Source organism: Sus scrofa, chromosome 10 (genome assembly GCF_000003025.6).
Source record: "Sus scrofa isolate TJ Tabasco breed Duroc chromosome 10, Sscrofa11.1, whole genome shotgun sequence".
Classification (NCBI taxonomy): domain Eukaryota; kingdom Metazoa; phylum Chordata; class Mammalia; order Artiodactyla; family Suidae; genus Sus; species Sus scrofa.
This window is the reverse complement of record NC_010452.4, coordinates 60,495,179-60,520,213: the sequence shown is the minus strand read 5'-3', so window position 1 is coordinate 60,520,213 and position 25,035 is coordinate 60,495,179. Positions and strand designations below refer to the sequence as shown.

The window sequence follows — 25,035 nt, the reverse complement described above, 5'->3', positions numbered from 1 at the left end:
TTCTACAGAAGGCAGGGGAGTCCCGAGACATGTATCCTAGTGGTGCTGCCATCCTTGGCCTGACGCTCTAGCTCTGAAGGCTGCAGGGCACACCTAGCACCTGGCTCCCTGGAGAGCAGTCCGGCAGCAGGTCAGCACTCACTCGTCTTCTTAGAAGCTCTTCCCGCGAAGGAACCCGACCTTCCCAAGGGCCAAGCCCATGATGGGACCAAGTGTACCCTCAGCACCTCTTAGCAGCTTGACGGAATTAAGCGACACTTAACCAACTGTGCCAGGCCTTTCCCAGGCCATCTCACACTCCCCTCTCTAGAAAGAAACATGTTTCTTCACCTTCACACAAATACTGGGAAGTGAGGATAAAATAACCAAAAAGGGAAGAGAGGGAGCTCTCCCTGCTTCAACCGACACCAGAACCCAGGGTGGGGGGAGAAGAGGCAGGTGGGAAAGGGGAGGAGTGGGCGTTCCAGGGCCTGGAGAATTGCGAGGACCAGACCTTCCCAGCTCTTTGACAATATTTGCATGACAGGAGAAAAAAATGAGAAAAGACTCCTTCCTAATAAGGAACTCCAGGCGGAGTCAGCAGGACCTCTGCTGGCCAGCGCCTCTGAGCTTCATTTGCATTTGCTAGTGGCTGGATTTGCTGGAAATCACTGCCTTTTTCAGGAGGCTGATTTTCCATTCTCCTGTCCCTAACACTCCCCAAATGTCACCCAAGGCCCTGTTTTGTCCCTTCAAGCACCCCAGGGAGAACAGCAGACCTGCGGGCTACAAGGCACAGGCTTTTAGGCCAAGCTCTTTCCTGTGTTTTGTGTAGTCCTTTGAGTCTAAGAGAAGAAGGTGTCGGAAGAACAGGAGCGCTTTTCCCGTGTCCTGTGGACGGCGGGCAAAAGCACGGGTGCGAGTGGAGGTGATTCTGGTATTTGATTCCTCTACAGTTTCTAAGTGTCCCCATCTTCACTGTCCTCTATTCGCATTAGAATTCCTACCAATGTTTTTCCAGTTAATTATCTTTGCTAGTTTAATATCTTTAATCAGTAGTCCTAGTTCTTCCATGGTTTTCATAAATGTTTTCAGTGAGATCTTTAAAGAAAAAATGCCTTCATCATAGAGGGAACTCAAGGCAATCATGACATTCCCTCTTCCATTTCCTGAGTTCATCGAAAAGTTCACACTCTATAAAGTATTGCTTGTTTTGACTCTGTATTCAGGGAAAAAGTGACGCAGCCAGCAACCATCATAGAGCAAAAGAGCAGCCAGGAGACAAGGAAAAATCAAAAAAGTGTGTGGCCAGCAGCCAGTTCACAACACTTAATAGCCCAGATCCAGCTCTCAGACGCACTGTCAGTTCAGTTGACGGAAAAACATGGCATGGAACCCACTCCTTGGCAGAAACCCCAGTTCCCGGGGCACTGAAGACTATCTGGGCCTGTGTGGGGGTGTGGTGTGTGTGTCGCTCTGCTGCTGAAAACGGCCCCATCCGCTTTCCAGTTATTCATACTGAAGAAGCAGCAGCATTTAGCTGCACTCAGGGGAGGAGGTGCCTTCCCCACCCCCACCCCGCACCCTAATTCTTCACCCGGGAGGCAGTCCCGAGGGTCCTGGGCCCTGACAGCATCCTTCGGCGGGGGAGGAAAGCCAGCTCCTGGAGCTGCCGATGCGCTCTTGAGTCCAGAGCTTGTGTCTGGGCCGCCTCTCGGTCAGACAGCTTGAATTCAGGAGAGACGTTTCATCCCGTCCTTTCCCTCCCGCCCCTGGGGCCATCCCGTGGCTCCTCGGAGACCCCAGTTAATGGATTTACGTGTGCAGATGCCGCAGGCCCCTGCCACTAATGTTTTTTGCACATGCTTCTGAGCCCTGTGGAGCAGAGGGCTTTTCCTTCACAGAGATGACAGCGTCCTTGCCAGTAGCAGCTGCATGGGAGCGGGTGTCTTGTCCGGCCGCGGCGCCTCCGTGCGTGCGATCAGCGGCCTAAGGGGCGAGGGTTACCATGGGGGGGGGAAAGGGGGGGAGGTCGGGGGGGGGGGTCCTGTGTGTCCGCCGTCCTGACGCTTTCTGACCCACTGTCGCGTCTCCGAGTCCCCGTCGGCGTCCTCGTGTGCCCGCTGCATGCCCTGGCCGTTGTTCGTGTGTCGACTGACTCTCGGACCTCCTTCGGAAAGCACTAATGAGAAGTGCTGTTTCTCTTCTCTATCGTTGGGGTTTTTGTAAAGTTGCTCAAATGCTCTCAGGTATGGCGGCTCTGAACGGAGGCCTCGGCGCCACGGGCTTGACGAACGGCACGGCGGGCACCATGGACGCGCTCACGCAGGCCTACTCAGGGATCCAGCAGTACGCGGCCGCCGCGCTGCCCACGCTCTACAGCCAGAGCCTGCTGCAGCAGCAGGGCGCGGCCGGCAGCCAGAAGGAAGGTAGGTGCGCCCCCCATCCCCGCAGCCACCTGCCCGGGTGGAGGGAGGGGCTGCCCCCGCCACCCCCCCACCCCCCCGCCCCAGGTACTTGGTCCTTAGTGCCATGCATGCAGAGATCGCCAAGCTGGAGGTCCCTGGTGCTGCAGCAGCTTCAGCATCCCGCATTGCCAATGCTACTGCCATTGAATCCCTGGCCTGGCAACTTCCGCCTGCCACGCCGCACCCACCCTCCGCCAAAAAAGAAAGACAGACATGGCCAGGAAACCCCTGTCCCCCACCAGCATGGACCAACTCCCCTTCAACATGCTCCTGGTCAGAGGAAGGAACCTACTGGTCCTCTGTGGGCCTGGCCCAGGCTTGCCCAGTCCACACCCCCGTGATGGTGGAGCTGCCTCTTCCTAGGCACTGGCTTCCAGGTTAATGATAAAATCCGCTGTTAGGATTGACTTGGTCTCTGTTTAATCAGGGGTCTTCTGGGGAGGCAAGGAAGTGATTGATTGCCTTGCTTCTCTGCCAATAAGGCAGAGTCAACATCAGGAAGTTAATGCTAAGAATAAATGGAAGCTAATTATAAAACAGTTAAGGAGCCAGCCGGATGGGGAATGGTGTCTCTCTCTTCCCCGCTTGGGGTTTCATCCTCCTGATTGAAGTTGCTTTTAAATCAGAATCCACACTGTCGTATTTTTTCTCATCCCGACTTGTTTCAAATTCAGGGAAAGAAGTTAGAATAGAGGTGGCTGTTGAAGATGTTTGCAAATTTCTTGCCCTTCTCCTTTATCTGCTCCCCAGAGATCCAGACTGGTTTTTGTCTGAATGTTTTGACTCTCAACATGGCATTTTATAAAAACTAGAACAGTTTTACCTTGTAAAGTTGTGAACTATAAACAGGACACAACTTTAAAGATACACATGGGTTTTTTTGTTTGTTTTTAAAGGTTTTTTCTATTTATAAGTAACAGCATTAGAAATAACAGATACTTGGAAATCTGAGTTTCATCATTTCAACTTTCTCTGTCCTCTTGGCTGTGACATAATTAGAGATTTTTTAAAACTGGCCCAACTGTTCAGACAACCGCATTTCTCCGGCATGTGGACCCAGTGTCATAAATACCGTGACTTCCAAAAGGAATGCCTGTGTTGAGGTCCCTTTGTCTGGGATGTGATTCACATGGTGACAGATAAGGGTGGGAGGGGCAGCCTGTGAGACAGTCGTGTCCTTAGAAGAAACCATAAAAGCCAGCTCCCACGGGCATGCTGGAGTAGTTCTCTCTCACCGGCAGGGCTTCAGCGACCCCTGTAACCTGTGTCGCTGAGAAGACCTGAGTCCCCAGCCGACTCAGAAGTTAGTGGCTTTAGGACAACGGCTGGGCCCTGAAGTGGCTTTACCCCAGCTCCCTGCCCTAACTTTCTATGCCTCGAGTTTTAGGCGCAGCTTGTGCAGTAACTAACCCTCTGGGGTCGATGTTAAATAGTCTGAAGTAAGCACTGCCCACTGCAGATCACCAGCATCTAAGCATGCGGGCGCCCAGCAGCATGGCCTAGTGTTGGATTTTTTGGTGTTTCGAGCTGCTTCAGGTTTGTAATCCTCTCTCACCTCCTCATGCTGCTCTTCTGATTGCCTCCTACTCACCCTCCTAAGCTGGCCTCAAGAAATTTAAACTGTCTTCACATTAGCTTTAACTAAAATCTAAGGTAAAAGTGAAGACATATGGGGAAGGAGAGAAAACACCCTTGATAAATTCCGCAACTGAAGAGGTTTTTAGATTTTCCTCTCGGTGGTTCTGTTGTTCTTGAATCAGGAGAGTTGATGCAATTTGATGTGTTTCATCATACACTCTGGTCAACATTTTCCCACAGGAAGATGAGCTAGTCTGGTTTGGTAAAACGGTTTTAACATTCTCCCCAGCCGAATCGTTGGCATCTTTGGAAGGTTATGGCATCCCTACTGATCTGAATCCCGGAGAGGGGGCCACCCTTCCTGCCATTCCTCTGTCCACCTTCCCATCTTCCTCTGTGGGCAGGAGGCAAGTCACAGATCACAAGTTAGGCAGAGCCCCGGATCCCAGCAAGACACTGGCAACACAGACGCCCCCCCAGTGCTTCGCACCACATCAAGGGCCCCATGAGAAATGGGATGTGAGCACCCAGCCAGCAGGGACCAGTAATGCAGAGAACTCATCACATGTACCAGAAGTCTGAGGAATGCGTGGTTTTTGGTCGGTGGGTTTTCGCGGAAGGGAGAGAAGACACATAGGTTACCTCTCAAAAAACTGTTTCTTACCCTTGGTATCTGGGGCCACAGATACTATTAAGAGGTTTTCTGTATCAGGCCACCCTTCTCTCGTTGTAGTGTTAGCAACTTTGGCAGTTGGCAAAATCCAAGTTCTGTCGTGGCGATGAAGAAAGAGAGGCTCTCGAGGTCTACTCGGTCCCCTCTCTGGCACGGCTACAGGCATTCAAGGCCAGCATTATCCAGGCGCAGCCAGCAACCTGTCCTAGGGCATTAAAATTACATCTTCTGCCCAGGCTTCAGGAGGGAAGATGACTTCACAGTTCAAATTGGGCCCCATTAAGCCTCGTTTGGGCATCTGGCCCAGTTGTTTAGAAGGCGCCTTCAGTCTGGGGGGTACCAGATCCACCCAGGACTCAGACTGCAGAGAACATAGAGCGCCGTAGCGCTCAGAACACCCGTTTCCAGTATTTGGGTTTTACATCTATTCATATTAAGTTCTCACTTTTTAAGTGTCTTTTTTTTTTTTTTTCCCTCTGTAACCAGGAAACATTTTGGTACCTAAACCCTGTAACTGTGTCCCTTTAAATACAAACTGCATCTCTTACACTGGAACATAGATCTGTCCCTGGAAATTGTGATCGATGCAGAAAATTAAAGTAGCCATGTTAATACTTAAATAAGAAAGAAATGCTTCATCTCTGGGGCTTCAGAAATTTGCCTCGAGATTTCCTGGTGAAAAGCCCCATTCGTTAGAAGACTTTCTTTCTGGTATGATTTTGTGTGTATGTGGAAAGGAATTTGGTGTGGCTTTTCTCTGCAGAGATGCTTATCCCTTTTATTTGTACAAGTCCTTCCTACCCTGGTTCGGTGTTCTTCAGCCTCTGGCCCCTTGGAGACCCACTGCGCCTTGTCCCTGGGCCTCCCAGCACAGCGGCCAATCCCGGTCCCTCTCCAGGGGACGCCAGTTAAGGTTCCAGGACCCCACTGCTTGGCCACTTCACCAGTTTTATGAGCTCCCTCCCTCGCAGACATCATGCCCAGAACCTCCTAGCAGCATCCAGCTGTGGGGCCTCCCAGAACCAGCTGGGGAAGGATCAGCAACTGCCCCAGCTGCTCCCTCCGGCCCAGAAGGCACCCCTGCCTTGCATGTACCAGATGACTGCCTTCTGTCAGGTCCCTGGGATTCCCTCCTTTTTTGCCTCCTTTAACCTGCAGGTAGTTCTTGTGCAGGTGGCTAGAGAGATGGGAGAATGAAGCGGAAAGGAACTCAAGAGCGCGTGCCTCTCCGCCAAGCTCTCCCCCCTTCTGCCCGTGCTGCTTGGCTTTCCGCAAGTCATGGTTAAGATGAAGGGCTTGGCTTAGCTTAGTTTCTGACCAGCTTCTGCACCTCCCGCTTTCATCTGCAAGGCCGATTCCCAGTGGTGTGATTCCGAACAGAGTTGTGAAACTCGAGCCACCTATTTTTCCCTGCCTTGACTCCTTGCCAGTCATTTCTAATAAAGATGATTATTAGACTGTGTGTTAAGAGATTTGCCAAATCAAAACTGGATGGATAATTAGGTAAGTGATTGAGAAATCCAAGCAGCATTACTGCTCTATCCATTATTTCTAAATTGCTGCAATTTGCTTAGAATACACAGGACACTCTCTCCTGCAAGAGACAGTATCTACCACACACTATAAAGCACGGCCACCCAGGAAGAACCCACACCTGCCCGTCTCCACCCCACACTGCCCCCTTCACGCCCAGGAAGACTGAAATCTGTGCTCCTGTCCAGTGAGCAAATGTGACCCGCAGATTGTGGGTGAAAGGAAGCCACTCTTAACCAGTGTCTCTCTGGAGCCAGGAAAACGTGAAGGGCCACTCCTGTCCTAGAGGACACACCAGCACGGGACCTTTATCGGTCTCTTTCATTCTCTTTCACAGGCAGAGAAAGCCACGTGCTTAGCCGGCCTGGTGCCCAAGCGTGCCCAAGGAGAGGTTTGGGGAACTAAGCAGGGAAGCATACCTCATTCCGATTTCTCTTTCCTCTTTAGGTCCAGAGGGTGCAAACCTCTTTATTTACCACCTTCCACAGGAGTTTGGAGACCAGGACATCCTGCAGATGTTCATGCCTTTTGGAAATGTTATCTCTGCTAAAGTCTTCATTGACAAACAGACCAACCTGAGCAAGTGCTTTGGTACGCAAAAGACACCCGCTAGAAAACCGCGGTGCTTTCCAAGTGAGGAGTCGTGGGAGGGCACACAGGGGTGGTTTTAGATGCCAGGATCGGGTTTTAGGACCCACATACGCAAACCGGACAAGATCATGTCACCATGAGAGAGAGGGGCTGAATAAAAGGGCAGGATCAGGGAAATCAGATGCCCGCGCAGTAAGTCATGCCAGACCCTGTCCTCGTCCAGGGTCTTACTACCTATAGGGAATCACCTTTCATGGTAGGGCGACAGTAGTCTCTTCAGGCCCCATAGTTTGAGCCACAGTTCACCAGGTGGGAGGAGCTTGCAGGCTGTAGCGTAGCTACATTCTGATGCAGAATGGCACAGCAGACACGGCCACAGCCTCATCCAGGCTTCACTAGACTCGGCCCCTGAGGCTGTGGGCAGCACGCTTGCCGGGGGCTTAGGGTTCAGCATCCAGCTGTACAGAAAAAGCCCCACGGGCCAGGGCCCAGGCTGCCCCCAGCCCGCAGCTGCTCAGCCTGGACGGGTTGGTGGATTTAGCTCAAGGTGACATGAACCATGTCATGCTGGGGTTCGGGAGTGGAGTCAGGAGCACAGGGCCCGCAGGGACCGCCCGGGGCGGGGGTGGGGGCGGCGAGAGCCCAGAGAGGCGGGTGTCCTTGCAACCCTGGGAAACCTGCTCCTGGGCTGAGCTGGCACTGACTCCTTCCCCGGCAGCCTGGGCTCCCCAGCCCTGAGCATAGGGCCAGCGCACCGCACGCGCTGATGTCTCGCAGCCGGAGGAGAGCCTTCATTAGATTTAGGTCTTACTTTTTGAACCCTTTTGGTCCCCACCCTAGTGTAGAACGTTCAGCGTCTGTGTCACGTGTGCGCGCGCGCGGTGGGTCCTGGCCCCGTCCCCGTCCGAGACAGAACATTTGCTTTCATAATAAGAGGCGTTTGCAATCAGAACATTGTCTGTAATCACGCCTCCAGTTTAATGGTTCAGGTTGGTGGCAGGTACGAGCAGTAGCACAAGACAGAGGAGACCGGGTACGGGCCCGAGGAAAGAGGAGGAGGAGCAGACGGTGTAAAGGCAAACAGCAGAGGTGGGGGTTCCCGGAGGGAGACGCTCCGACGGGGTGTGGGCTGACTGGTGACGGGCAGCGGGCTCCGGAGAACGTCTCGGCTTCGAAAGCTCCGTTAACCAACGGCATCCTGATGTCTCCGCTGTTGCCCAGGAAGGTCTGAAGCCTCTGCTGTTGGGGGAATTAGCGTGTCACCCGTTTCGAGTCACTGTTTCATCCAAGTGGAAAGGCTCTTGGCCTGAGCCCATTACAAGTAGATAAACGCACCTGTAAGGGTTCCCGAGCGAGGGACGCGGCGTGTTGTGTAGGGTGTGCGCCCGTGGGCACATCCCCGCGCCAGGCACCCAGCCAAACATAGCCACTGCTCACCGCCAGACACGGTTCTGGACTTGTTTGGAGACGGGAAAGGGACCGTAAACTTCATGGTTGGATTCTGAGCACACATTTACTGTCTGGAGAAGAGACTCTGTCAACCCACACACTCCTTAAGCGCTGTGCTCGTGACGCTGCGGCCGTGGCTGCGAGCAGCCGCAGTCAGCTGTACGTAGCTCTGGGTGCTGTTTGCAGTCTTGATTGAGCGCTGGCGGCCCCCAGGGGAGCCGGCCTAACTTCCTGGAGTCCAGACCCAGGTTTGCTGGTCGTGGGGGGTCGGTAGCCCATTCCTTATCCTCAGCTCTTGGCTAGATTTCCTTATTCCATTCCACTCTTGACACATTTTCATTCTTTGATTGTCTTGCTGCCTCTGGATAAAGACCTAGAAGGGAAAGGAGAAAATCAGCAAACATCCTGGGCTCAAGATCACATTCATTGGGACTTAGGTTTAATGAAAATTTAAACCACTGTTTTGCATACAGCTGGCCAATGAGAAACTACTCTGCCTTCCACTGTCTGCCCATTGTCAAGGGCTGAGAACTCTGCTAAAGATACATGTACGTCTTCCTCCTCTGATGTATGAAGGCATTTTCTCCTTAGCTTCATACTTGAATGATAGCTAGATGGAGAAACTTAGTGAAAAACATTCAGCTGATGGTCAGAGCTGAAATTCAGTTTGACCGCTTCCTTTCCACAACAGTCCTAAGTGGGGACAGGACAAGCTCAACGCAAGCACTAGCTAAAGAAACCTTAGCGTGTAACCCCTGCCCACAGCACTACAACTGTGGTCAGAATTCTCTTTCTGGGTCTTGGCAGGGCACAGGTGTTGTCAGAAATGTATGAATGTTGGCACAGAGAGAGACAGTGGGGAGGATGTTAGCATGGCTGTGAAACCCAGAGCTGTTGTATGCTCCGGGACACTTGGGGATACAGGCAGCAGTTTCCATTCTGCCGAGGTGTGTGGGGCTTTGAAAATGGAAGCTGAGCTAAGGAGAAGGGCCCCTGCATTTCCCCTCTCAGTAAGAGCCCCAAGTGGGAAAAATCAGGTACAAATCATTCTAGAGTTAACCTACTACCGGACCCCATCCTGTACACATAAGAGGACTGGAGCAGGACAGTCGGGGTCTATGGCACCATACCTGTTATCCAGCCCTTCCCGTCATCAACCTGCCTTTAAACCTCACCTGGCGGGGGCGCCTGAGCCTCTGGGGGTCCCGGGAGACTCTGCTTCCGTGAGGAGCACTTACAGATGTGCGGGAGGGTCTCGCAGCAGGATTCTAAGGGACCTTGAACACAGACGGCTTTGACCGCAGTCAGAAAACAGACGAGGCTTTCTGCAGAGCAGTTTTGTTCGCCTGACAGCGAATCACCAGCCCAGCCATCTTTCTCCCTGCCTCTCAGGGGATGCGCCCAGCGTTGCCCCTAGAACAGGACCTGTGCCGCTGAGGCACGTGTCACTCACCATCCGCAGTTGGACCCTCCAGCCAGCCCCCTTCTTTGTCCCCCTGCCTCTCCGTCTTGATTCCCTCGCTCCCCTGTGTTTTCCAGGTTTTGTGAGCTACGACAATCCAGTGTCCGCACAAGCTGCTATCCAGGCTATGAACGGCTTTCAGATTGGCATGAAACGCTTGAAGGTCCAGCTGAAGCGCTCCAAAAACGACAGCAAACCTTACTGATCCTAACCCCAGAGGCTCCCTGCTCTTATTTTAGCTTTCTTAGGGTAAGTCCCACGAGCCAGCCTGTGCTCAACAGGAAAGGCAGAGGAGGACACATTGCCAACTTTTACCAAGAGAGACGGTTACTTCTACCATAAGGCCTCCATCTCCCCTCCCGGCCCCTCCCCAGTCCGCCACAATTAAACTCCGGCTACCCTGTTTCTATCGAGTAAACTCCTCTCCACTTGTGCCACTGTAATCTCCTTTGTGTTGCAAGTTGAATCTCCTTTTACCTTTTTCGTTTCGTTTTTGTTTTGGGTTTTTTTGTTTTTGTTGTTGGTTTTTTTTTTTTTTTTTTTTTTTTGCTTTTTTCAAGAAAAACACACATACACAAATAAATGACATCTTGCGAATTTAAAAGGCAAACAAAGGCTAATGTGCAATTCTAACTCTGAGACCCCTGGTGCCCCCCAGAGCACTGCCTGGAGAATTCGCCCCTCCTGCCCGCGCCCCCCTCCCCACCCTCAGGAGGGCGCCCGCTGTCGGTAGAGGTGAAGGCGGTGGCCTAGTGAGAGAGGAAAGCCAGGAGAAGCACTTAAAACAATACAGAAATGTCTTTCCACTACATTTGGTTTGTTTTTAATAAGTAGGATTTTATTTTAGGGTTCAAAGAAACATTTATTGGTCAGGTTATTACACTGGTTGTCTATTTTGTTGTTATTTCATTTTAGTTTTTAGAAAGGATTCGTGTAAAAAAAAAGATTTAGAGATCTGTTTCTTAAAGCTACAGGGTTTAAAAATAAAATAAAAATGAGTGAAAATACTTGATGTTTCTTGAAAGATAAATTTAATAATAAATAAATACATAAATAATACATAAATAAAAAAGAAAGCCACAGGCCTGTAAATTTTATTTGTAAAAAAAGCATTTCTATTTTTGTACAAAATTTTTACTGCCTCAGAAATAATGGAAGTTATTTATTGCCTACTGTTAACTTATTGGGTACCTAAAGAGCAGTTCTCTGTGCTAGCTAGATCCTTCTGAAGTAGTCTCTAGAGGAATCGTTCTAGGAATGGGCTTTTTTTCACCGTTGAACCCTAGGCCCACAGCTCATGCTTTCTCCTCTCGTTGTTTGTACCTGTCTGACGGTTTTGTTCGTAACTCCCATGCTCTAGTTTACAGCTCGGTCTTCTGACTTCCCCCTATGTCACATTCGTTGAAACCGGATCCTCTCCTCACCCCTGCCGGCCCCCCTCCCCAGAATCCATCCCCTCTCCCTCTCCGGATGGATTCTCCCGGGTTCCATTGTGCTGTGGATAAAGGTTGTCAGAAATGCAAATTACGTGGATGGCTCGTAGGCTCCCTACTGACCTAAGATTTGCATTAGTGTGCCTCCTGCTCCCAGAAGAGTGATTTTGTTGCTGCTGCGCAGATTCTGTGTAACTTTTTCCTCTCCCTGTTTTCTCCCTAGACATCTTCATGCCCGTTAGTTCACCGTTTGCCTAGCATGTCCCTGTGGCGTCTCAAAAAAAAAGTTTCATCGTCCCGTCATTGTTTCTGATGTCTTTCTGACCTCACATCATATTTGGTTCTCCTACTGACCTTTGATCTAGTTTGACCTTTGAAATTTGCATGTGACCTCATCTAGCTATGAATTCTGGGAAGTCAATGTGAAAAACATTGCTGCATTCATGCAAGACTGAAATTTATTATTAGACAAATTAATTATAGAAAAAAACCTGTGGCAAAAATGTTTCTTTCTTTTTTTTTTTTTTTCTTTTCATAAAACAGACTTGAAAGTATTATACAGGGATTGGCATTCTTCCCGGTCACTGGTAACAATAGCAATATGTGTCCAGGGACACAGAATGTTGGTTTCTAACAGACTACTTCCAAAAACAGTTTGAGAAAAAAAACTGTCTGATTTTAAGTCTCTAGAGGTCTGTAATAGTTTTTACATTTTTCAGGCAGTGTAAAGTTTTTTGATAAGGCCATTTTAGGTGGCTCACTTTCTCATTAAGATATATATAGAGAACCACTTTTTGTAGATTAGTATAAGAAAAATATTTACCCTGTTTTGGGGCAAATGCTACCTATTTGTGTCACCTTTTGCTGAACTGACTCACAGTTAGACAATCCATGGTTTAATGCACATGAAATTACCTATATTTTATACTGTTTCAATGTACAGGAGAAAGGTTACTGTAAACTGTGTTATGTTGGTGCTTCTGTGAATTAAGTTGTGGTTTCATCATGAGTCTTATGGTCTTAATGTTCTTTGTTGATAAGACAAGTTTAGAATTGGTTTACTTATAACAAAAAAGAATTTCAAAAAAAATGGTTTGCTTAAAAAATTTCATGTGAGGGAAAAAAAAAAAAAAAAAAAAAAACCTATTCCAGAATAAGTTTTGTGTTGGCTTGTAAAGCATTGATGTCATTTTTTTTTTATTGTGGACTATTTAGATGTGTTTGTGTTCAGCAAAATGTGATTTTTTTTTTCTTTTAAAGAAAAAGTGAAAATATATAGTGCCAAATTCCAAAGGTACTTCCTTCCTAGAGCTTCAGTGTGTTTCTTGTGAGAAGTAATTTGATAACATGGGTATTTTATTATGTGTTTTGTATAAATCCCTAATATTTAAAAAACAAAAAACAAAAAAAAAGAGGTTAAAAAGTTTGTTAACTTGCTATCCTGTGGTCTTGTTGCCTGAAATTGTTATTGTTTGTTATTTCTCTATGACGTTTTTTGTAAGACATTGTATAAGTGCCCATGTCTCACTTTTTTAACCACTCTGCACATCAATGCTGTGACGGCAACCTCACAATGTATTTTCTTCATAATATATGGAAACCTCTAAGGTGAGAAAGTTTTGAACTTTTAACCCTTTCTACCCAGAGCTATCTGGAATGTCGATAACTTTTTATACTGTCATCATTTTCATTTGTTTTGGGGTGGTTCCAATTTGAAGTTTTTTTCCATATATATCCTTGAGTTGTTTTGTCTTTACTACTTTTTTATCCTTTGGTTGGGATTCAAAAGCAAAATCTTAAAAACAAAAAGAGGGTTAAAGTATTATTATTATTTTTTTCCTTCAAATTCCTCATTTGCTGCTGGAATTCCTTCTTCGGCTTTGGTTAAAAAGAGTTTACTGGGTACATTTTCCGAGGGGAATGGTAGATAGTCAAGCACCTGAATGAACCTTAAATTCAGCACATGTTAGAGATCGGATTAATGGTAAATTCCAGTTTGAACTATTTTCGTGTACCTTCCAGTGAAATGGCTTTGTGAGGATGCGGTAGACTTTGGAGGGATGTTTGCTTTTATTTCTTAAATGCTCCTAAATTTATGTCTTTGCTCAGCCATTGTGCTGGGGATTCTGAGCCCAGTGGATACCTCTGAATAAGCAAGGTGTCTGGAGTTAGAAGTTGACAGTCCTTTTCTTGTCTTTGTTTCTTTTGAATCAAATGCATCTAAAGGGGCCTGACCGTTCAAGGCAAACTCAGTTCTTCATCGTTACTGGCAAACACTGGTTCCCGCCGCCACTTTGCAAAGTGCCATCTTTCTTTGACTTCTACTTCACGTGTGAATGTGAACGGTCTCTTGTTGTCCTGGCAAACCCCAAAGTTACCTACCCCCCACAGCCCCAACACAAGCTCCTGCCTTTCTGGAAGCTTCTTTGTCTCTCCTGGAGTTTAGAAACTGCTGGCTCCCCTTCCCACTCACCACTCTGTTTGATTTCATGTGTGCTGTGGATGTGATAGCCCTGGGATGGAAAGGACTAGCCACTAATGATGCAAAAAAAAAAAAAAAAAAAAAGTTTCCTTCTTATAGCACATGCACTTACAATGAACGCTCTGTACTATCCTCACACGTGTTTACTACTGCTGGGGCCTTCCTTCATCCTTCGAGGGCTATTTTGTACTTCCTGCAGCGGGCAGCTGACTCACAAAGGTTATGGCACATGTCCCTCTCGTGTACATGATGTGGTGGCACGCCGTGCGTACTAGGAATGCAAGATGACACCATGGGACTTTCCTAGACTCTTTCATTCGGGATCTCTGATCAATTACACATCATCTTTGCTTCCCATTTTCCTTCTCCCCGCCTCTCACACCTCCTGCCCCCATCTCCCCCGAAAGCTGCGGGAGCTTGGAGCTGAATGTTTCTTCCCGAAGGCAACTGAGATAGTTACTTTTAGGGGGAAAGTCCGCTTCTCTTTTTTTGGTCATGTGTCATTGCCAAAAAGATAACCCTCCTCAAAGATAAGCGTCCTTTTCTTCACTTTATCTTTCAATATCTAAAGGAAAAAGCTGCAAGGGTGCGAAGGGCCTGTGCCAGAGGAAAAAAACACACACAGGGAAACTGCTTTTTTAAAAATCAAGTGTAGAGAATAGTCGTTTTTAAACTAAATTAGAGAATTGCGATCAAATGGCAGTCCTCAAAGGCGTAACAAGTTCATCTTTCTTTCACCATAGGGGTTTATAGTTCTTTGGCTTGTGCTACTCTGGACTCATTTTACTGTTTCTGTTTTTATTATCTTAAGTGCTAATTAACAAGAAGAAATAAAATTTAAAAAAAAAACCTGTAGTTTCATTACCTTTTTGAATAATGTCATACAAAAACAATGTATTTGTGTTTTTCTGTGCTGTGAGAATTGTTGTTTGTAGACGAATAATATCATTTTGTTTAGAATTACGAAATAGTTTTTAAATATTGTCTGAGAAAAGCCAAAGTTAATGCAACCTAGTGGAAACTGTAAGACCATTTGAGTATTGTTTGTTTTATTGATGCATTTGGATTTTGTTGTTTGATGGAATTTGAGCCAAAAAAAAAAAAAAATAACGCAGGCTTTCCTATTTCTACAACTGATTGTACTTATGCATTTTGTACCAGTGGAACTTTTTATACTGGAGATTAAAAAAAAAAAAAAGGAAATTTTTGTGGCTTACTCTAGTGGGCCCCCTGACAATGACTGATTTCAAGTTTGATTTCTGGTTGATCGAAAGAAAGTTGCTTTTCTTTTGAGAATTAAAAACTTTGGCTTGATTTCTTTTTTCCCTTTGCTTATATCTAGCATTAGAATTTTGTCTTAAAATACAGCGGTAAGTTTCACTTTTTATTCTGTATTGTGCAGTTACACAATAAGGTAATTAGATTTAGAAGTACTCAAGTCACTTTAAGTGGATAAATGTATTAGTTAAAACTTTAGGAGTTTGCTTTTTCGCTGTTTAGATCAGAGTTTTTTCTGATTCTTCTGTCCTCATTGTGAACATAACCGTGTAGTTGAAACAGTCAAACTTATTTTTGTAACGTATGTTATCGTGTGATGCAGTTTTTTGCTTCTGTCTCCAATATTAAACCATTTTCCTAATACTTGTTTCTCTCTCTGCGTGTTGTATTGTTGGTAGTCATTCTGTGTTGGTGATACATCTGCACACCTCACTGTTTCACGTATCTGTTTTTTTTTTATATGTCGTGTAAAAAGATACAGTCGATTCCACCTAAGTGAATATCTGATTTGGGGAAAGGGGGAACTACACACCAGCCACCTCTGATTTAGGTACGACAGCCCATTTTAACCACCGCTTCCAAGACTTAAGACTCACTGCTGTGGTCCACTCCACAGCTGCCTACCGGGTGGGATTTGCCAGGACCTCGTACAGTCTTTGGACCACACGGCTACACTGCACATTCTCTCGCCTCTCTCCCCCGCCCCTGTGTATGTGTTCGGTTCTTAACACTCGTTTCAAACGGCTGCTGCTTTTGCTGCATCATCTTAAACTTAAGAGGCGAAGCAGCAGAGCTGGGGTTCCCTCTGTCTACCCACGAATCCAAAGACACAGCATTACTTACCATCAACCTCTTCTCAAAAGCCAATCACATTTTTTAGAGGTGAGCTCTCAAGGGAGGAAAAAATAAACTTACTCACCTGGTGAAGAGGTGCAAAAAGGGTGAAGTGTCATCTGTGCGTTGCCATCACTCACTAGATATGTATAGAAGAGCAACCTATTTTGTAAGCACTGACTGACTCCGGGAGCAGCTTTAATTAGTAAAACCAATACAAGAGGAAAGAAAGCCTTGCAAGGGCCCCAACGGAAGCTCTGCCCAGTCTGGCGGGATTGGGGGGACCAGGGGACGTTCCCCACGCGCCAGTCTTCAGGCTCTACCACCCATTTCCAAATGAAAGCAGAAGGCCACGCGCGCGGCCACACGCGCCCTCGGGGATGCGTGTCCGTCTGTGAGGAAGCCTCGTCCCCCGCCCCCGCCCCGCCCCGCTCGGCAGGGAGAGCTGAGGGCAAGCCCTTCCCTGACGCCCCTCAGCGTGAAGCCACAGCCCCCCGCCCGCCTGCTACGCTCAGGACTCCGCCTGCCCTCCAAGTGCTCTTACAGGACCCCGCTGCCCACCTCTCCTCCACCTCCGGAGACGCACGCGCTCGGGCCGCCTCCGCCCGCAGCACCGGCGGCCGGCCTCGGGCCGCCCAGGAGATTCCCCCGCAGGTGCTCAGGCCCGTCCCCCTCCGGTGTCCGCAGCCCCTGGGGCCCCCAGACTTGTCTTTTTCCGAGTCGGCTCTGCCAGAGAGGGGCCGGCTGAGGCGCAGGGAGGGAGGCCCTTCCCCCCAGGCCGGGCACCTCAGGAAGCGACTCCCATTCAGCTCCAAACCCGCACAGACGGGAGCTGATTCCTGCCCCAGCTCCTCCTTAAGTCTCATCAGAGCCTGCAGGAGTTTGCCTCTGAAAACCCACTGCTGACAGGAGTGGGAAAGAGGGCAAAGGGTGTGATTTTTCTTTCTTGTTATCATCATCTTTGGGGGGTGGTTAGAAGGTGTGAGGGAGGGAGAAGGGGGTGAAGAGGGCCATCAACTCCTTCCAAGATGCAAGTGTTTTTAGTTTTTAAATATTTAAGTAATATAAGTATGTATAAATATATATATATATCTCTCCACCATTTGGCACAAGGCAAAAGACTCACACTAAGTCAACAAAGAAAGGAAAGACAAAGCCAGATTTTGTTGTTGTTGTTTTTCCAACAACAAGAAACAGTAATTCTCCAAAGAAGGGGACGAAACCGCTAGTTCCCTTAAGCACTTGTGACTGCAAAGTCGGTCCCTGCTAAATTCACACCTACCCAATACCGCTGCCCTGTCAGCAGGTGCAGTTTGCCCGCACAGACCGCCTCGGGAAATGATGGAACTGTCAACGTTTACCCTGCTGATGGAAGCCACACGTCTGCACAGCCCACAGCAGTCATGAGTGGTCTTGGGCTGGCACTCTTAGCTGGCAGGCTAGGGGGGACAGTGAACATTAACGTACTGTGAATCGTTCCTGATAAGTGAATAAAACCTTGTGACCAGACAATCAGCTTATTCACTTATCAGGAATCGACTGTTCTGCTAATTCGCTGTTTTTGTTTTTCATCTCTGTTGTAGTTCACTATTTCTGCTGTGTTCTGTTTTCTCCTCTCATGCTTGGGCAAAATCACTGGGAATAGTATCTTCATGTGACCATGAAACGTTTATATCGAGTGAAAATGATATCTTAATAAAATCTATGCACTTGCTATCAGGAACACAATACTGGATGTGTCTTATATATATTGAACTATATAGTACTCGATTTCTTAAATAAAGCTTAAGAAAGGACTTGTGTGTAAAGTTAATGTGATTATTTTTCAAAGCAGTGTTTCTAAGGGGCATTTTTGTTCTTTTCAGTCTTGAGTGATACAGGATATTTTTCATTAAAATTATAATCACTGGCTTTATGACTTAATCTTCAATAAATTGACTTTGGAAACAAAATGGAGTGGGGGAAAAGTTCTTCCGAGTACACTTGAGCGGGAGAGACCCGGTCTCTACACCAGGCACCGAGGGTAGCGACGAGAGCAATCCCTTCGTGGCCAAAAGACCCCTGGAAAGCGTCCAGACTCTGCCCTAACCTAGAAAACCCAGCTGCCTTTCTGAATGTGACCTCTAGGCTCAGAAGAAAGGGGACAAAAGGGAAAAGCAGGTCCAAGAATAATGCTGGTTTGCACCAGTGCTTTTCCAAAACGGCGTGACCCTAGAACTGTGCCCCGCTGGAGGGCAAGAACGGGCCCACTCAAGGCTGCAGAAAGAGAGCAAGCGAGGGGTTTGATCGCTCAGGAGGAGGAGGGTAAAATTTCAAAGCAGTGTGTGAGCAGAGACATCCTGTAACAGTTGCAAAGCTTAAATGGGAGGCCTGCTGCCTGGCCCTTTGAAGGAGTATTTTTGAAATTTTTCCTACGGGCCATAAGTCTGAACAGAATGGCATTTTCCGTTGGGTTCCTTTGCTTTGGGCTTTTATGTTAGACTTGTTTTTCTCGCTTGATGTTTGATTCTAAGAAAAACTCCTAAACTTCTACTTGCAAAACGGCACAGACATCCTAATCCTCTAAAACACAAACCTTAGTCATGCCTGATAATGAGGGACAGAGAGGGCGTGGCAAATGAAATCCGCAGATAACCCCAACTCTCCTTCCAGTCTCTGCTTCCTCCCACCCCAAACCAAAAACTCCTAGAGAAGGGATCAGAGAGAAAGCCACAAGGAGCAAAATCGAAGGATCTAGACAGAGGTGCTTGCTGGGACCACGCAATCTGGGCTTGGGATAGTGGTTCTATTTTTTCAAGGGTTGACATTTTGAAAACCACTGGTCTGCCTGAACTGGGCTGGGCTCCAATGGGCTGTTGAAGAGTTGGTGGCCTTGCCTTGAGTGTCAGTCACATGGCTAGAAAGCATCCTCTCTGTGAGAAAGAACACGTCCAGGGCAATCCCGGTAGAAGAGCTCTGGGCCTCAGTCGGGGGGGTGGGGGGATGAGAATGAAACCCTCGCATTCCCCTCTGAGGATGCAGCCCCAGTTCAGCCGTCCCTCTCTCCGCCCTCGGCGGCCGGGAGCTGGGCGGCCAGCTCAGCGGGGCAGCCTGGGGGTTTGTCAGGAACCGCTTTAGGGGACATGGCATCTCCGTGAACCTTCTCCCCCTGGCGGCAAAGCAGCCTGGCACCAACGTCTGCCTGCCCACATCTAAAGGATGTTTTTAAAAATAAAAAGATATATAAATACGTACATTATATGCATAAAAATCAAAGACAAAGTCTGTGTTCTGCAACTGGTCCGTTACAGTTAAGGCCCCAAATAAAAATCCCCAGCTTGGAGGCACAAGCTGGTGTTAGAGGTATCGGAAGTACCCAGGCACGACCCCTGGGGAGCCACAGTACTGCAGCTTGACTGCCAGCTCTACCGCTCCTTTCCCCTGCCGCCTCTCCGTGACTTAATTTCCTCACTGGCAAATTGGGGGCTAAGGATAAAATCTCCTGCAAGGGGCTGACATGAGGATAAACTGAGCCAATCATACAAAACCCTTAGCTCAGGGTCCATCACACTCTTAAGACCCTGGTAGGGTGCCTAGTTAGTAGCAGTGGTGGTATCCATCCACAGAGTCAGCTGAGCTCGCCTCTGCTGGCCTGGTCTAGAACTTTCTCTGAGCAGGATCCACTCAGCCATCCCCAGAGAGGCCCACAGCTCTCCCTGGGTTCCCTGGACGACTCTGAACAAGCTCCTCCAGCAGAGGCCTCTGCACTAACAAGGCCTGGGACGGGCTTTTCCCCTGCTGAGAAAGTGTACACCAGAGGCATGGCCACTGGGGGGCCGCCCTAAGCCTTGGGGAACCACAACTAACTCCATTCTCAGAAAGGGAAACTGATTCCCCACTCGATCCGCCCCTTTCTACCTCTACGTATCATATTTAGGTATCTCTGACCCGAAAGAAAAGCCGAGCTGTCCAGTTTAGGTCCTAGGTGGGAATGACAGACGCAGAGATTTGCCTGTAACAAGCCTATAGGTGCCAAGCCCCTCCAAGGCAAAGCTGTACCCCAGCAGCACCAGAACCGCTAGTCTCGGAGCTCCTTCGGAGAAGCAGGGGTCGGGGCGCAGAAGCCCAGGCGGAGCCAAGCGGAAAGCTCTCTAGACCATTTCACCCCATCCCCAATCTAACCAAAGGTGCTCTGCTTTTGCTTGTTTTATTTACTGAAGGGCCATGTAGAATTTTATTGAGAAACACAATTTCTCTACTAAGAGCACAAAGATTAAAAGACCACTGCTTTAGAAAAGACTAAATCTGAGAGGGGTTCGCCATTACCCAAGCCCTGTGACATATATTTTATTTACTGTCTTTGGAATCATTCTCTCCTTCCTTCTTCTTTCCTCATCTCTCTACCACAGCTATGTTTCCACAGTTCACTGTCTGCAAAGCATCATGCCATTCACGACTGTGTGCTGTTTACATGTGGTCACATGGGTCTCCCAAGCTAGACCGTGAGCTCTTTGACGGAAGTGACTGCCTCATTCACCACTATATCCCCAGGGCCTCAACGTGGTGCCGGCCATACAGTCAGTGTTCAAAACTGGTGGATGCATGGATGGGGCAGGTGATCCTGCTGGGCTAGAGAAAATCGATCCTTATTAAATGGACAACTCGCTACATATCTGTGGAGAGAGGTCTGATTATCGGATGAGGCTGGGGGAAACTGGGGGCCATTACGGGAGGCCTGGGACACAGACCAGGAGGAGGAAGAACACTCTTCTGCCTGGAGTCCCAAATGTGCAGCTTCTGCCCTGATGCCGCAGAGCTCGTCAGCTGCTCAGCCCTGCCTGAGCAGAAAGACGTCTCTGTAATCAGGCCAGACTGCCTTGAGAAGCACTGTCCTCTCCTCTTGAGTTCAATTCTGCTCCCTCTCAGGAACACTTCATATCCAGGGACTGTCCTTAGATAGATTCTTTAATATTGACGAGACCAGAAAGGCCACTGAACTGAGGACAAATCAACAGGAAAATGATGATTAAAGGCACTTGATGCAATGGCATTCCTGAGAAGCAGGCCAACACCTCTTCACCATCCTTGCAGCTGCCAAGGTAGTGCCTGGCGCAGGATAGGGCCCAGACCAGCCCATGAGCAAGGCAGCACAGTTTAGTCACTAGAACAGCCTTGAGGACAAAAAGTTCAGGCCGCTGCTGGGACTTAGCTCCTAGCTGCCAGGCATCCAGAAGATGCAGCTGAACCCAAGCACTGGGTCCCAACTTGTCAGGAGCAACCACGAGGATAGCGCAAATCCAACATTCATTTGGTCAAAAGACATGTATCAAGCAGCTACCCCACGCGAGGCACTCAGGTAGGGGCTGGTAATGCAACGAGAAGACATGGCCCTGCCTCCAGGAGTTTGCCCTGAACTAGCATATCTGTCAAGTAAAGAGAAACCCTTCACACCAGCAACAGTAGATGGTCCAAACAAACGCTCTCCCCCCACCGTGGACACTGGATCACCACAGCACCCACAAGGAATTACGTATTTAAGATCCACAGAGCAGCTTCCAGAATTTCTAGTTCTTCACTGAGCTCAGTGCTACTCAGGCACCATCTGTCGCTGGCAAGAGTTTAAAGGTCTGTCCTGGAGAATAAAATACAACGGGTGAGGGGGATGGACGAGCCGAGTCTTCCCAATACCAATGTCTCTACCAAGGGCAGAGCTGAGCAAAGTGGCCTTATGTGCCCAAGAGTCGTATTTCCCAACTGGCATCTATGGCCTGCTGTTCACACTCTACAGAAAGAGTTCCAACCAGTACCTTCACCTCTTTAAAAACTATGACCTCAAACAAACGGAAGCCTTTCCATCAGGAGCACAGTGAGGTGAGGAGGGGATTGGTGAGGGAAGACAGAGCCCTGGCGGGAATGAAGAATGGGGCATGAGAAAATGTCCTGCAGAGCTGCCAGTGCACCCAGCCCCCGCACAGAAAGAACTGCCAAGAACACCTGGAACCAGGCACATAATCCAGCAGTGCTCAAGCCAAGAGCATCAGTTCAGCTGGGCAGAACTGATCATACAAAAGCAAAGTCATCCGCCCTGTTCAACCAGAGACCGCGTACGGCATGGGGCAGCTTGAGTCAAGACCACAAAGAGCCCTAGTGGCTTTGGAACTGCTTCTGCTGTGCCTTGGTAGAGAAAGTAACTTATAGCCCCACTCATTATTGAACACAGCATTCAGCCTGCCTGGCTGGGGAGCCTGTCCAGAGCACAAAGGAAGCTGTGTAGCCCACCCAAGCCCTTCTTCCCAGCACTTGAACAGACAGTACAGCCCACGGCTTTCCCTACGTGCAGAGCAAAGCGTGAGGCCTCACCTGACCAGAATATTCAATGTACAATCTTGCCAGATTCAGGTCCCCAAACTGCAGGGAAGCTAATTCATAGCCCCACCTACTGGTGAGTATAGTACCCAGTCCTGACCATCTAGAAAGCCTGACCAGAGAATCCAGGCAACCACAAGGCCCATCCTACAGCCTCCCTTGGGCAGAGAAACCAAGCTGGAACTCCTGCCTATATGTTCTCATCCAGTGGCACACCACCCACTACTCTGACCTCACAGCTCAAAGAGCTGCCTCACCAAAATGAGACCTTAGAGCAGGCCCCACCTATCTAAAGACATTGCCAGCAGACACACCCAAAAACTCAAACTGAGCTGATTGGTAAAAACTATCGCTAGCAAAGTGAACCTGCAAAGTCTGGAAGAGAAAACCACTTACACAAATGCACACACACCAAAGTAAGCAATCAATGCTCACAAAAAACCAGGTAAATATAACACCACCAAAAGAAATGAATAAAGCTCAAATAACTGACCCTAAAAAAATAAAGACCTTCGAACTGTCAAAGAATTAAGAATAATCCTCTTAAAGTAGTTCAGTGAAATGTAAGAAAATAAAAATAATTAATGAACAAGAAATTCAACAAAGAAACATAAATCATCAAAAAGATAAAGCAAACAAAAGTCCTAGAGCTTAAAAACACAAAAACTGTCTGAGGAATTCAATGGAAGGCTGAAAAATGTTTGAGGAATTCAGTGGAAGTTTCAAAAGCAGACTCAACCATGCAGAAGGAAAAATCAACCACCTAGAAGACAGGACATTTGAAATTATCCAGTCAGAACAAAAAGAGTAAAGAATGAAAAAGAGTGAAGAAAGTGTATGGGACACAATGAAAAGAAACAATATTCCCATCATGGGAATTCAAAAAGAAGAGACAGAGATGGAAGATACATTTAAAGCAATAATGACTAAAAACTTCCCAAATCAAGGGAGAAAACCAGACATCCAGATACAAAAGGCCCAAAGGATTCCCAAATGAGGTAAACCCAGAGAGCTACACCAATATACATCATGATTAAAGTGTCAAAAGTCAAAGACTGAAAAGATTTTTAAAAGCAGCAAGAAAAAAGAAAGAAATTACATGTAAGGGAACCCCATAAGACTACTGGCAGAACCATTTTAGACCAGAAGAGAAGGGGATGACATATTCAAAATTCTGAAAAAAAAAACAAAACCCTCAACCAAGTATACTGTCCCTCAGAAATGAAAGCTAAATAAGGACTTTCCAAAACAAATAAAAGATGAGGGAATTCACCACTGGATCTGATCCACCTCACAAGAAATGCTAAAGGGAGCTATCTGAGTGGAAGTAAACGAATCCCAATTACCCCATAACATAAGGCAATATAAAACTCACTGGTAATGGGTGATACATAGTCAAAGTTAAGGGTTTGTAACATTTTAACAATAGTACATAATCCACCTACAACTCTAGTTTATGAGTTTAAAAAAATACATATGGATCACTGGAACACAATAGAGAGCCCAGAAATAAACCCAGACACCTACGTTCAATAATCTTCAACAAAGGAAGAGGCAAGAATATAAAATAAGAAGGACACAGTCTCTTCAGCAAGTGGTGCTGGGAAAACTGGACAACTGCATGTAAATCCATGAAATTAGAACACACCCTCACACCATGCACAAAAATAAACTCAAATGGCTCAAAGACTTAAACATAAGGTGACATATAAAACTCCTAGAAGAGAACATAGACAAAACATTCTGACATAAACTGTACAAACATCTTATTAGGTCAGTCTCCCAAAGCAATAGAAATGAAAACAAAAATAAACAAATGGGACAAAATCAAACTTACAAGCTTTTGTACATCAAAGGAAACTGAAAGAAAGAAAGATCAAATGAACAGATGAACAAACAAATGAACAGACCTACAGAATGGGAGAAAATAGCTGCAAATGATGCAACAAACAAGGACTTAATCTCCAATATATACTAACAACTTATATCACTCACCAACAAAAAAGCCATCAACCCAAGTGAAAAATGGGCAGAAGAGACATTTCCCCAAAAAGACATATAGATGGCCAGCAAGCACATAAAAACATGCTCAACATCACTATTAGAGAAATGCGAATCAAAACTTCAATGATGTAGTGCCTCGCACCAGTTCAGGATGGCCATCAATAAAAAGTCTACAAATAACAAACGCTGGAAAGAGTGTGGAGAAAAGGGAAGCCTCCTACACTGTTGGTGGGAATGTAAATTGGTACAACCACTATGGAAAACAGTGCAGAGCTTCCTCAGAAAACTAAAAACAATTACCTTACGATCCAGCAATCCCTCTCCTGGGTATGTACCCAGACAAAACTATAAATCAAAAAGATTCATGCACCCATGTTCATTGCAGCACTACTAATAGCCAAGACATGGAAACACGTCTAACCGAAATGTCCACTGACAGATGAATGGATTAAGAAGATGTGGTACATTTATACACAAGAATACTACTCAGTCATAAAAATGAATGAAATAACGCCATTTGCAGCAACATGGATGCAACCAGAGATTCTCATATTAAATGAAGTCAAAAAGAGAAAGACAAATATCATATGATATCACTTACATGGGGAATCTAAAATATTGCACAAATGATCCTATCTACCAAACAGAAACAGACCCACGGACAAGGAAAACAGGTTCATGGTTGCCAAGGGGGGAAGGGGAGGGACGGGGAGTTTGGGATTAGTAGAGGCAAAGTATTAAATTTAGAATGGATAAACAATACGATCCTACTGTATAGCACAGGGAAATATATTTAATCTCCTGGTATAGACCGTGATGGCAAATAATTTTTAAATATATTAAAAAGTTATAAAACACAGTAAAAATAACCCAAACTATAATGATCTGCTGTTAGTTACACAATACAAAAAATATGTCAGAGTTCC

The 25,035-nt window shown here is 47.1% G+C and overlaps 1 protein-coding gene across 27 annotated transcripts in view; it reads left to right on the top strand.

The window, feature by feature from the left end:
* Positions 1-15,289, top strand: part of CELF2 (CUGBP Elav-like family member 2) — a 362,707-nt gene extending 347,418 nt beyond the window's left edge. For 13 of the 27 annotated variants that reach the window (XM_021064256.1, XM_021064243.1, XM_021064239.1 and 10 more), the window contains 3 exons: positions 2,211-2,408; positions 6,679-6,822; positions 9,811-15,289. In XM_021064256.1, coding sequence (XP_020919915.1) covers positions 2,211-2,408; positions 6,679-6,822; positions 9,811-9,938 — 470 coding nt within the window. In that variant the 3' untranslated portion in view covers positions 9,939-15,289. The remainder of the gene's footprint in view (positions 1-2,210; positions 2,409-6,678; positions 6,823-9,810) is intronic. The other 14 variants (XM_021064257.1, XM_021064241.1, XM_021064238.1 and 11 more) reach the window with 3 other exon arrangements.